Genomic DNA, 15,026 nt, shown 5'->3' on the forward strand with positions numbered 1-15,026 from the left:
TCACAATTTGTATGGAAACACAAAAGACCCTGAATAGCCAAAGCAATCTTGATAACGAAAAATGGAGTTGGAGGAATCAGGCTCCCTGACTTCAGACTATACTACAAAGCTACAGTAATCAAGACAGTATGGTACTGGCACAAAAACAAATATAGATCAATGGAATAGGAAAGCAAGCCCAGAGTTAAACCCACACACGTATAGTCACCTTATCTTAGATGAAGGAGGCGAGAATATGCAATGGAGGAAAGACAGCCTCTTCAATAAGTGGTTCTGGGAAAACTGGATACTACATGTAAAAGAATGAAATTAGAACACTTCCTAACACCATACACAAAAATAAAATCAAAATGGATTAAAGACCTAAATGTAAGGCTGGAAACTATCAAACTCTTAGGGGAAAACATAGGCAGAACACTCTATGACATAAATCACAGCAAGATCCTTTTTGACCCACCTCCTAGAGAAATGGAAGTGAAAAGAAAAATAAACAAATGGGACCTAATGAAATTTCAAACTTTTGCACAGCAAAGGAAACCATAAACAAAACCAAAAGACAACCCTCAGAATGGGAGAAAATATTTGCAAATGAAGCAACTGACAAAGGATAAATCTCCAAAATTTATAAGCAGCTCATGCAGCTCAATAACAAAAAACAAACAACCCAATCCAAAAATGGGCAGAAGACCTAAATAGACATTTCTCCAAAGAAGGTATACAGACTGCCAACAAACACATGAAAGAATGTTCAACATCATTATTCATTAGAGAAATGCAGATCAAAACTACAATGCAGTATCATCTCACACCAGTCAGAATGGCCATCATCAAAAAATCTACAAACAATAAATTGTGGAGAGGGTGTGGAGAAAAGGGAACCCTCTTGCACTGTTGGTGGGAATGTAAATTGATGCAGCCACTATGGAGAACAGTATGGAGGTTCCTTAAAAAACTGAAAATAGAACTACCATACGACCCAGCAATCCCATTACTGGGCATATACGCTGAGAAAACTATAATTCAAAAAGAGTCATGTACCACAATGTTCACTGCAGCTCTATTTACAGTAGCCAGGACATGGAAGCAACCTAAGTGTCCATCAACAGGTGAATGGATAAAGGAGATGTGGCACATATATACAATGGCGTATTACTCAGCCATAAAAAGAAACGAAATTGAGTTATTTGTAGTGAGGTGGATGGACCTAGAGTCTGTCATAACAGAGTGAAGTAAGTCAGAAAGAGAAAAACAAATGCCATATGCTAACACATATATATGGGTTCTAAAAAAAAAAAAAGTCATTAAGAACCTAGAGGCAAGACGGGAATAAAGACGCAGAACTTCTAGAGAATTGACTTGAGGACATGGGTAGGGGGAAGCGTGAGCTGGGACAAAGTGAGTGAGTGGTAGTGTATATATAGATATATATACACTACGAAGTGTAAAATAGATAGCTAGTGGGAAGCAGTAGCATAGCACAGGGTGATTAACTCGAGGCTTTGTGACCAGGTAGAAATTTGGGATAGGTAGGTTGGGAGGGAGGTGAAAGTGGAAGGAGATATGGCGATATATGTATATGTATAACTGATTCCCTTTGTTATAAACCAGAAACTAAAACACCGTTGTAAAGCAATTATACTCCAATAAAAATGTTAAAAAAAACCCCAAATATTTAACAAAATGGCAAAAAGTACATACCTAGCAATAATTACTTTAAATGTAAATATACTATATACTCCAATCAAAAGACATAGAGTGACTGAAAGAATACAAAAACTACTAGAGTTTATCAATAAATTCTGTAATGTTCCAGGGTGCAAAATTAATACACAGATGTCTGTTGCATTTCAATACAATAACACCATAGTATCAGAAAGAGTAATTAAGAAAACAGTCCTATTTACAAATGCATTACAAAAAAACAAAATACCTAGAAATAAATATAAGAAGGTAAAGGACTTGTACTCAGAAGACTATAAGATGCTGATGACAGAAATAGAAGACAACACATGCAGATGGAAAGATAGACCAGGTTCATGAATGGAAGAATTAATATTGTTAAAATGATCATACTACCCAAGGCAACCTTCAGAGTCAATGCAATCCTTAAAAATACCAATGACATTTTTCACAGAACTAGAATAACTAATGCTAAAATTTGTATGGAAACAGAAAAGACCCCTAACAGCCAAACAATCTTATGAAAGAAGAAATCATGCTCCCCTGATTTCAAACTAAACTACCAAGCTACAGTCATCAAAACAGTATAGTACAGGCACAAAACCAGACACATAGATCAATGGAAATGAAACCACTCTTATATGGGCAATTAAGCTACAACAAAGGAGGCATATACAATGGGGCAAAAGACAGCTTCTTCAGCAAATGGTGTTGGGAAAACTGGGCTGCTACATGCAAAAGAATCAAGCTGGACTACTTTCTCATACTGTGCAGAAAAATAAATTCAAAATGTATTAAAGACAAATGTAAGACCTGAAACTACAAAACTACTGGAAGAAAACATAGGCAGTACACTCTTTGACATCAGTTTTAATAATATTTTTAGATGTCTCCTCAGGCAAAGGAAACAAAAACAAAAATAAATGGGACTACATCAGACTAAACAGGTTTTGTTCAGTAAAGGAAATCATCAACAAAACAAAAAGGCCTACTGAATGGGAGAAGATATTTGCAAAGGATATGTCTGATAAGGGGTTAATATCCAAAGCATACAAAGAATACATACAAATTCCACTCCTGGGTATTTACCCGGAGAGAAGAAAAGCACTAATTAGAAAAGATATATGCACCCCTGTAATTATTGCAGCATTGTTTACAATAGCCAAGATATAACCCAAGTGCCCATCAATAGATGAATGGATAAAAAAAGATGTAATATACATACAATGGAATATTACTCAGTCATAAATAATAATGAAATCTTGCAATTTGCAACAAGGTTGGAACTAGAGTGTATCATGCTAAGTTAAATATGTCAGACAGAGAAAGACAAATACTGTATGATTTCACTTATATGTGGAATCTAAAAAACAAGTGAACAAGCATAAAAAACAGAAACAGCTGTAGATACAGAGAAAAAACAAGGGCTTGCTGGAAAGGAGGGAGTTGCGGGGAGGAATTAAAAGGTGAGGGAGTTTAAGAGATACAAACTTTCAGTTGCAAAATGAGTCATGGATATGAAATGTGCAGTGTGGGGAGTATAAAAATAACTATGTAATATCTTTGTGTGGTGATATATTGTAACTAGACTTACTGTGGTGATAAGTTTGAAATGTACAGAAACACCAAATCACTATGCTATGTAACAGGAACTAACAGTCTTGTAGGTCAATTAGACTTCAAAAACAAACCAATTAAAGATGATACAAACAGATGGAGAGATATACCAAGTTCTTGACTGGAAGAATCAACACTGTGAAAATATCTATACTACCCAAAGCAATCTACAGATTCAATGCAATCCCTATCAAACTACCACTGGCATTTTTCACAGAACTAGAACAAAAAATTTCACAATTTGTAAGGAAACACAAAAGACCCTGACTAGCCAAAGCAACCTTGAGAAAGAAAAACAGAGATGGAAGAATCAGGCTCCCAGACCTCAGAATACAGTACAAAGCTACAGTAATCAAGACAGTATGGTACTGGCATGAAAACAGAAATATAGATCAATGGAACAGGATAGAAAGCCCAGAGATAAACCCACACACATATGGTCACCTTGTTTTTGATAAAGGGGGCAAGAATATACAATGGAGAAAAGTCAGTCTCTTCAATAAGTGGTGCTGGGAAAACTGGACAGCTACATGTAAAAGAATGAAATTAGAACACCATACACAAAGATAAACTCAAAATGGCTTAAAGACCTAAATGTAAGGCCAGACACTATAAAACTCTTAGAGGAAAACAGGCAGAACACTCTATGACATAAATCACAGGAAGATCCTTTTTGACCCAGCTCCTAGAAAAATGGAAATAAAAACAAAAACAAGTGGGACCTAATGAAACTTAAAAGCTTTTGCACAGCAAAGGAAACCATAAACAAGACAAAAAGACAACCCTCAGAATGGGAGAAAATATATGCAAATGAAGCAACTGACAAAGGATTAATCTCCAAAATTTACAAGCAGCTCATGAAGCTCAATATCAAAAAAGCAAACAACCCAATCCAAAATGGGCAAAAGACCTAAATAGACATTTCTCCAAAGAAGACATACAGATCGCCAACAAACACATGAAAGGATGCTCAACATCACTAATCGTTAGAGAAATGCAAATCAAAACTACAATGAGGTATCACCTCACACCAGTTAGAATGGGCATCATCAAAAAATCTACAAACAATAAATGGTAGAGAGGGTGTGGAGAAAAGGGACCTTCTTGCACTGTTGGTGGGAATGTAAATTGGTACAGCCACTATGGAGAACAGTATGGAGGTTCCTTAAAAAACTAAATACAGAACTATCATACGACCCAGCAATCCCACTTCTGGACATATACCCTGAGAAATCCATAATTCAAAAAGTTATGCACCGCAGTGTTCACTGCAGCACTATTTACAGTAGCCAGGACTGGAAGCAACCTAAGTGTCCATTGACAGATGAATGGATAAAGAAGATGTGGCACATATAAGCAATGGATTGTTACTCAGCCATAAAAAGAAATGAAACTGAGTTATTTGTCGTGACGTGGATGGACCTAGAATCTGTCATACACAGTGAAGTAAGTCAGAAAGAGAAAAACAAATACTGTATGCTAGCACATATATGTGGAATCTAAAAAAAAAAAAGAACGTTCTGAAGAACCAGGACAGGAATAAAGACACAGATGTAGAGAGTGGACTTGAGGACATGGGGAGGGAGAAGGGTAAACTGGGATAAAGTGAGAGAGTGGCATGGACATATATACACTACCAAATGTAAAATGGATAGCTAATGGGAAGCAGGCACATAGCACAGGGAGATTATCTCAGTGCTTTGTGACCACCAAGAGGGGTGGGATAGGGAGGTTGGGAGGGAGACACAAAAGTAAGGAGATATGGGGTTATATGTATATGTATAGCTGATTGACTTTGTTATAAAGCAGAAACTAACACACCATTGTAAAGCAATTATACACCAGTAAAGATGTTAAAACCAACCAACCAACCAACTAACTAACTCATAGAAAAAGAGATCAGATTTGTGGTTAACAAAGGCAGAGGGTTAAGGGATCAGGAATTAAATGAAGGCAGTCGAAATGCACAAACTACCTGTTATAAAGTAAATAAGTACTAGGGAAGTGATGTACAACATGACAAATATAATTAATACTGCTGTATGTCATATATGAAAGTTGTTAAGAGGGTAAACTCTAAGTTTCATTACAAGGAAAAATTTTTTTCTCTTTAATTTTGTATTGATATGAAATGATGGATGTTCACTAAACTTATTGTGATAATCATTTCATGATGTATATAAGTCTAATAATTATGCTGTACATCTTAAACTTATACAGTGCTGTGTCAATTATATCTCAATAAATTCTGGAAAAAACTTAAAAAAATAATGTTAACAATACTATCAAAAAGAAATACTGTAGAAGAAAAGATCAATATATAAGATTCTATGGCATTTTATATACTACCTACAAACAAGTTGAAATTGATATTAAACAACAATACCATTAACAATAGTATCAAGAAAAAGAAATTCTTAAGGATAAATATGATAAAGATGTAAAATCCCTTTGCACTGATTACTGTAAAACATTGCTGACAGTAATTAAAACCTACATTTTTAAATGAAGAGATATCCCATATTTGTGGGTTACAAAACTCAGGATCTTTAGAATGTTAATCCTCCCTAAATTGATGTATGTATTTGATGTAATCACAATCAAAATCCCAGCAAGCTTTCTTTTTTAGATATTGGAAAAATGACTTTTAAATTCATATAGTTATGCAAAGGATCTAGAAAAACCACAAACAATTCTAAAGAACAAAGGTGGAGGACTAATGCTATTTGATTTCAAGACTTATTATAAAGCTACAATAATCAAGAAAGTAGTACTGTTGTAAATATAGACCAATAAGTCAGTGGAGCAGAATGGAGAGTCCAAAAGTAAGCACACACATATATAGATAATTAATTTTTGATAGGGTGCATATGCAATTTAGCAGAGAAGATACAGTCATTTTAACAAATGATGCTGGAACAATTAGATATCTATATTTAAACAAACTTTGATCCATATCTTATACCATGTAAATAATTCAAAATGGATTGTAGGTGTAATTGTGAAATATAAAATTCCAGGAATATGAGGAAAATTTATGTGAACTTGGGTTCAGCAAAGATTTCTCAGTTATGACACCAAATATGTGATACATAAAGAAATATATTGATAAATTGGTCTTCATTAAAATAAAAAGCATCTGCTCTTTGAAAGATCCAATTAAGGTAATGCAGAAACAAGCCATAGACTGTGAGAAGATATTTGAAAATCATATATCTAACGAACTTGGTTTCTAGAACATATAAAGAACTTTGAATGCTTAGTAATATCCACAAAAATGGGCAAAGGATTTAAGCAGATATTTAACCAAATAATAGATACAGATGGAAAATAAGCACATGGAAAGATGTCCAGCATCAGTCCTTAGGGAAATACGTATTAAAAACCACAATATGAAGTTACTGTATCCTTGTTAGAATGTCTAAAATTAAAAAGACTGACTATTCCCAGTGTTGACAAGGAATATAGGAAGCAATTGAAATCTTACACACTGCTTGTGAGAATGCAAAATAGCACAATCACTTTGGAAAACTGTTTGACAGTTTCTTAAAAAGTTAAATGAACACCTACCATATGATCCAAACATTCTACTCCTTAATATTTATCCAAGAGACATGGAAGCATATGACCATGTAAAGACCAGCTGCATGAAAGAAGCCAGACAAAGAAAGTGCACCTAGTGCACTATGAAATTCCAACTAATGAACAGTTTCAGAAAGTAGATCAGCAGATGCCAGGTGGTGGAGGAATTACAAAGGAGCATGAGGGAACTATTGGGGGTGATGATTATGTTTGTTAACATGATTGCAGTGATGATTTCACAAGTGTATGCAGATTGTATGCTTTAAAAATGTACAGTTTATTGTATATCTGTTGTACCTAAATCTGTTAAAATTATTTAAATAATCATATTTCATTGATCTCATTGATATCTTTGTGTATACATTAATAAGGATAATACAGTTGTATTATAATTACATTCAATCTCTTCTTTTACAGAACAGGGCAGTTGGGAAACCTGACAGCTCCCTGCAATTCTCATTGTAAATGCTCATCTTCATTTTATTCTGCTACATGTGGAAGAAATGATATTCGATATTTTTCTCCTTGCTTTGCAGGTTGTACATATTCTAAAACATTAAAGAATCACAAGGTAATTATCTTTTTCTCAGCTTCGTCCTCTCCATTAAGAAGTGCAACTTATAGATGATGTTTATATTTTACTCCTGCTCTCTATAAAATCCTTTCCCCCTCTTATTTTCCCTTTCTTACATTTTTCTTAAATTATGGCTTCATGTGATCACAATACATAGGACTTGTGAGAATTGGGAGTGAGTAGGGACCCAGGTTTTAAAAATTCTGCGTTTCTCTCTCCCCTCTCTTTGTCTAGTCTGTATGAGGGGAAGAGAGCAACAAAGAGGATATTTCCTGACCCATGAGCATTATATCATCTTCCTTAGCAGGCAATAAAGTACTTTATTAGTACTTTATTTATTAGTATGTACATAACAATATTCTTTTTCCTGTTACACAGATCATTTTATCACAGTATATTAGCATGCCTGACCAACTTTAGTTCCTCGTTGTCATATTTTCACTGGCCTACTATTTAACAATATATCTTCAGTTTTTAATTGAATATTAATTTTAAAAGATTATATACCCTTTAAAAATTCTTTCTTCTTAAATGTTTAAAATGATTCTTTAAAATTTTCAAATTTAAAATGGTTATTTATATGTATTATGTATTTTAAAAACTATTACATGTTTTCAATGATTTATATATTTTAAAATATATTTAAAATGATATTTTAAATCTTTAAAATATATTACTGTGGGAAGCTTTAAATGTAATAGAAAACCAAAATGAATTCCCATATGTTAGTTACCCATCCTCAACAATTTATTAACTTATGGAAAATCTTAATTTACACTCCTGTTTACTTCCTCTCCTCCATTTTATTTTGACAAGTAAATGATTTTTTAAATCTCATGGTGTCACCACAGAATAAAGCAGAACTACTTGACCTTGGTGTTTTGATCCATGGGATATTCAAGAGCTAAAAGTGCCAGCCACTATATAGCTTCCACCCATCTTTCTTTTACTGGGGAATCCCTTTTAGGGATTTGTTTCTATTTCATAAAAATCTTTATAATTTCCTTTCATTTCTCTAAGGAATAATTAATAATGAATAATGAAATAATTCACAAAATAGTGACTCAAACTGTGTGATAACATTTGATGCTGAATAAAAATTGAAAGAATAAAATATTTTTGACAAAAATTAGATCTGTTACGAATTACACAGGACAATTAACCTTGAAAGAAATAATGGCTCTGAAGGAAAACTGACAATAGCAGAAGTTGTGATTAGTACAATTTGATACAGATGAAACCAATTAATGGATAAAATATACATTAATTTCAAATGGGAAAGAACTGATGCCAGTAAAAATAATTTTAACAAAATGAAAATTAGAGAAATACCATATACAAAAAATTATTGTGTCTAAATTGTGTTAATGGAATTCCCTCTGGAAAATTTTTTTCAGTGAAACTATGTCAACTTTGAAATAATTCTGATTAAATGTTCGTATTCAAAATATAAGGGTCAAATGTATTAGAATTGAGTGCTTTTCAATTACACTTATGCAAAAGTTTACAAGAGGAGTGGTAGGAAATACTACACCTTTGAAGATTTCTAAGTTTCTATAGAAAATCACAGCTTTACCAAAACTGAAAATAGATATCTGCTCTTCATGTTGATAATATTCCAAGTGTTTTGCCTCATTGAGACCCACATATTCTTATCCATGCTATCAAGGTCTTCAAATTTCCTTATATAGATACGAAAGAAATCTTGGGATTTTCTTCATGATCTTCTCACTGGGACTAGCTCTTTTCAGCAGCTGATATGGCTTTCAGTATAAAATAGCAGTATCAGGGATCTTCTTCCAGAGACTGCTGTAGTCCAACAGGAGCCTCATTCTACATATCTATAGAGAAGGGAAGTCAGTCTCATCCAAAGCATTAAGGATTACAAGAAGCCAGTCTTCAGGATCTCTTCCAGTTGAAATATCCCTAGAATATTTTAACTTCATTTACTGATTTCCCCCCTTTGTGCTATTTTTGTCATATATTTTATTTATCCACATATTTTAAAGGACACATACTGTTATTGTTTTTTTGTACAGTCAGTATGCACTTATATTTACCCACTTCCTTGCATTTCCATGTTTTCATATGAGATTTTTTTTTTCCTTAAGAACCATATTTCACTCCCATTTCTGAAAAGAAAAACTGTCTTCACTTGGTATGGAATTCTGTATTGGCAGTGATGCCCACCTGCCACCCCACCCCCTGACCGTGGCCCGGCGTTTGAAAGATGTCATTATATTGTCTTTATGTCTCTGGCTGCTTAGCTGCTTTTAAGATTTTCTCTTTGTTTTTGACTTTTAGCAATTTTACTTTGATATGCCTGGATGTGGTTTTCATTATATTTATTTTGCTAGGGTTTCACAGAGTATCTTTAATCTGTGGATTTATGTCTGTCAGTTGGAAAATTCTCAGCTATTATTTCTCCCTCACTTTCTCTTCTTTTATTGGTTGTGGAGGAGGCACCATATATTAATTTAATATTGCTGCATAACAAATTACTACAGCCTTAGTGTCTTTAAATAATACCCATTTATTAGCTCACAGGTCATAAGTCCAGATATGGCATTGCTGGTTCCTCTGCTCAGAGTCTCACAAACTGAAATCAGGGTGTTGGCTGAAATACATTCCTTTCTGGAGGCTCTGGGAAAAAATCTACTTCCAAGGTCATTCAGATTTTGGGCCAAATTCAGTTCCATTGGGCTGTAAAAAATGAAGCCCCTATTTCCTTGGTAGCTGTCTGCTGAGGGCCAATTTTAGCTCTTAGAGGCCACCCCCATTCTTTGCCACATGACTCCTTCCATCTTCAAAGCCAGCAACAGAATCTCCCTTGTGACACATGTTTTGAATCTCTGACTTCTAATTACGTGAAGTTTACCTCTGTTTCTTAAAGTCAGCTATGCCATGTAACATAACTTAGTAAAGGGATTAAAATCCACCAATTAACATCAATCTAGGGATTATGCAGGTTTATAAAATAGCAGGATGGGAATCTTAGGTGCCATCTTAGTATTCTGCCTAACAGCAGACTACAAATAGACCTTTCTACTGTATCCCATACTTTTTTGCTCTTTTCTCTATTTTCCATCTCCTTTTATCTGTTCCGTTCTAACATTTATGTTTCTGTAGAATCCAAGTCCCTGGTGAAATTCCACATCATTTAAGATATTTTATCCATTTACCCTCTATTTTCTGGAAAATATTAATCATAACTATTTAAAGTTCTTGCTATTTAGTCTATCTGTAGTAGTCTACTTATATTTGTTCTTGTCCTAATTTTAAGCCAATTATTCTTGTCATTTTGCATACCTTGTAATATATGAAATCCTGAACATTATATATGAAAAATGTATCTTAATATACAGTTGTCTATTTCTCTCTTTATTTTGACTTCATGTATTTTAGACCCTCTAATTGTGTGCATACACATTAATAATTGTCACAGCTTCTTGATCCTTTTATCTTTACAAAATGTCCCTTTCTATCTCGGGTAATACTCTTTGTCTTGAAGTTTGTTTTATATATTAAACAGTCACTGTAAGCTTTCTTGCTGTTTTCATGGTTTATCTTACTTCTATCATTTTATTTTCCAACTGTTCATGTCTTTATGTTTAAAATGTCTCCTGTAGCCAAGGTATAATATGCTTTTGCTTTTTCCTCAGTTCTGTTAATGTCTGTCTTTCAATTGGAGTTTTTAGACAACCGACATTTATTATAATTATTGATATGGTAGACTTAGATCTATCTTCTTCTTTTATTATTTGAATTGAATATATTTTACTATTTCATTTTAATATAATTTTTCCTATTTTGGTTGTATCTCTTTGGATATAACTCTACAGCTCTTCAGCCCTTCCAGAGCCTAATATCTTGTGATTCTACCATCTGTTCACTAAACTTTCTTCACATTTTCACTTTTCCCCTTAGTCATCTTAGGTTCTATGGTCTGCAATTATTTGTTGTACTGGATATCTTTTTTCTGACCTCCAGATCCACTTTTCACCTTCTCTACCCTCCTCACTGTTCCAAGAGACCAAACTATAGGATGAGAGTTCTATTATCATATATAATCTATTGTCATATAGACTATGATAATAAGGAGTCTTGATAGAAAGTCAGAAAGATGGGGGGAAAAAGTGAAGTCGTTGTGTTTATTTTCTTGGTTCCCTCTCTGAGCCATGGACTGACTGCCTCCCTTGCCTGCAAGTCTTAATTTCTTTCAGGGAGGCCTTCTCCATATGACCTTCTCCTTCTGGTAACCATTCTTACCCTAGGACCCTTCAAATCTACTTTCAAAATACATGCTAGATCTGACTATCTTCATCATTTTCTCTGATACCCGGGCCCCAGTCACCAATGACTTGCATCTTACTTTAAGAGCTTTTTAACTGTTTTCTCTGCTTTTACCCTTGCTTTCACAGTTCAGTAGCCTCAATATAGCAGCTAGAGCGATCTTTTAAAAAATGTCATTTATACATCTATCCCTCTAATGGTTTCACATTACTAAGAATAAAAACTGAAGTTCTTAAATTGCTCTTGTAATTACCTACCAGTTTCTATATAAATCCTTCCCTCACTCCAATTTCATTTTCTCTTAGTTTCCCTCATGTTCACTCTGATTCAAACAAATTTTTCTCCTTGCTTTTCTTTGAATTTGTCAAGCAAGCTCCAGTCCCAAGGCTTTTCAATTTCTGTTTTGTTTTTCCCACCTGGAATATACTTCTTTCAGGTAACCACATGGCTCACTCCCTTACCTTCTACAAATCTCTGCTCAAATATCACTGTATCATTGTAGCATTACCTGTTCATGCTAAACTCACCCCTATAATCCCTGTTTTTTTTCCTTACTTTATTTTTTCCTCCATAGTATTCATCACCATGTGCTCCATTAAAGGTTCTTTTTTTAAAAAAATTGCCTATCTCATGCTAGTAAAAAATTTCCTACATGAGGGCAGGGATTTCTATTGTATTGTTTACTATGTTTTCACAATACCTAGAATGATGTTTGGCACATAGGCATTATTTAAAAAATATGGTAGAATGAATGATTTGCTATTTAGATATTTCTATTTTCCTTTAATATATCCAGTAACCACTTAGCAGCTTCCCTAAACAATGGACATGGTTTTTGTACCATCATTTTCTGAATCACCCAGGTTCAAGCCATCTTTATTTCCTCTTATTCTTTCACTGGTAACTTAGTTTAATATTTCTACTGGATTTTTAAAATTATTATTATTATTTAATTTAGAATCTTTTCAATAGATTAACAAATTGCTAACTGGTCTCTGTATCTCCAACTCTGTTTAGTTCTTCTTAGAAAATATCACCTATTCATCTTCCTTGAGTTATCAATAATAATATAACAGCCCCAAGTTTTCATTCGTTCCCATTAGGGACTACATTATGACTTATGTTGGCTTTAGGCACTTTTGCCTTTTTAAACCCCTTCCTTCACTTAAAAAAAGAAAGAAGGAGAGAGAGAGAGAGAGAGAGAGAGATTTAATGTACAACTGCTTTGGCATAAAGACAAATATGATCCAGTCTGGATGCATTATAATATAGTCATTATTATGATATTTATTTTTCCTCTGATTTTAAAAGACACTAAAATTAAAACCTTTTTTTTTTGGTTCTGAAAGTATTGTGGGTCCTAGGTACACTGTGCCTACTCTGCCTAATAGATAACAGCCCTGTCATCATCACATACAAAATAAAGTCTTGCCTTTGCAGCATAGTTCTAAAACTGTCTACGATTGGGTAATTCTCCATATTTCAAATCCCAGCTAAAATTCCACTTTATTCATTACTTTGTCCTTAATCTATATCTCTCTCCAACAATTATTTGTACAAGTAACTGTAAATATTTTTAGTGAAATTTCTTAAATTAATAGAATTTTTCCTAAGTAACTATAATTATATATACACGTACACAATTCTTTGTTAGGTAAAATACCGTGATCTTATTTATCATTAGTGGTTCATTTGTAAGTTATGAATGGCAGATTTAATATAAGGATATTTACTAATAAAACTGCCTAGTCTCCCTGTAGTTATTGATTTAATTTTTATTTTACAATTATAAGAGTTTTTGTCTTATGACTATATTTCTAAAAGATTGTTTCCTGTCTTCATTTTCATAGACATATTACAATTGTTCTTGCATTAAAGAAGGATTAACAACCTCAGATAATCAAGGTGACTTTATTGACGCTAGACATGGGACATGTGATTCAAAGTGCTATAAATTACCTTTGTTCATTGCTTTTATCTTTTCTACAATTGTATTTTGTGCTTTTGCTGATATACCAAACATCCTGACCATCCTTCGGTGTGTATATGTTATTCATAATCATTATTCATTTAATACATATGAAAGACAAGTTTAGGAAGGTTTTAGAATATTGTAGTAAATGATTTATGCTTTTGTTTCAAGGTAGCAACTGGTAGAGGGGAAAATTGTTATATTTTCAAAATTCATGTATATGCTTAATTCTCTATTTTAACTAATTTATTTGCATAAAGTATGTATATAGATAACACATTTAGTTTAACTTAAAACTAAATTTATTTACTTAATTTAACACACCTGGAAAATTCATAAATATAGGAAAAATCTTAATTATAACACATGTGATTACAATGTTGATTCATTGGTTATAGATATTTATTGACTATTTACTTCTATATTAGCCAGTTTGACTATGAGAAGACATCAGTGTCATCAACAAAGGAACATAATAACTTCTAGAATTTTGGAATTTTAATACATAAGTTTATTACTATTCTAAATTAAACCAACATTTGTTATTCATTTGTTCTTCCTGAATATATGAAATATATTTAACGTTTGTTTTTACCATAGTAGCAGAATAATTGGTCATTATTTCCAGATTATTTTTTTCAAAAGACTAACATAAACCTTTAGGTCATGAGGAGCAATTTGTTGTACCCTAGGAAAACAGAGTAAAAAACATGAATAAATATATGCAAAAGAAATCTGAGTTGGGCACATATGGTCTCTGACTTCAATGAACTTGCAGTTTAGATGGGAGACAAAACTTTAACATATCAATACAGTGAAGCAGGTTTTTACTTATTCACCTAGATCTGGCACTGAAACTACAAAAACTAATAAAATATGGACCTTGCCTTCAAGCTGCTTAGAGTTTACTAGGGGGAGAAAAACACATAAAAAGGAGTGCAGGGAGGGCTTCCCTGGTGGCGCAGTGGTTGAGAGTCCACCTGCCGATGCAGGGGACACGGGTTCGTGCCCCGGTCCGGGAAAATCCCACATGCCGTGGAGTGGCTAGGCCCGTGAGCCATGGCCACTGAGCCTGCGCGTCCAGAGCCTGTGCTCCGCAACGGGAGAGGCCACAACAGTGAGAGGCCAGCGTACCGCAAAAAAAAAAAAAAAAAAAGTGCAGGGAGTTCTTAGAAATGCCATGATTAAAGCTTGTACAGATTGACCTGGGAACAAAGTGGAGAAAATGGTCATTTTTATCTAGGATGATTTGGAAATGCTTATAGACAGTGTGGCACTTGAACTTGAGTTGTGAAGATAAGTGATTTC

General features: G+C 33.7%; 1 protein-coding gene across 1 annotated transcript in view; it reads left to right on the top strand.

The window, feature by feature from the left end:
• Positions 1 to 15,026, top strand: part of SLCO6A1 (solute carrier organic anion transporter family member 6A1) — a 98,274-nt gene that overhangs the window by 61,688 nt on the left and 21,560 nt on the right. Inside the window, exons 9-10 of the mRNA XM_032626530.1 lie at positions 7,297 to 7,450; positions 13,597 to 13,784. Of these exons, the coding sequence (XP_032482421.1) occupies positions 7,297 to 7,450; positions 13,597 to 13,784 (342 nt within the window). The remainder of the gene's footprint in view (positions 1 to 7,296; positions 7,451 to 13,596; positions 13,785 to 15,026) is intronic.

The sequence above is a fragment of the Phocoena sinus genome, chromosome 3 (assembly GCF_008692025.1).
Source record: "Phocoena sinus isolate mPhoSin1 chromosome 3, mPhoSin1.pri, whole genome shotgun sequence".
Lineage (NCBI taxonomy): Eukaryota > Metazoa > Chordata > Mammalia > Artiodactyla > Phocoenidae > Phocoena > Phocoena sinus.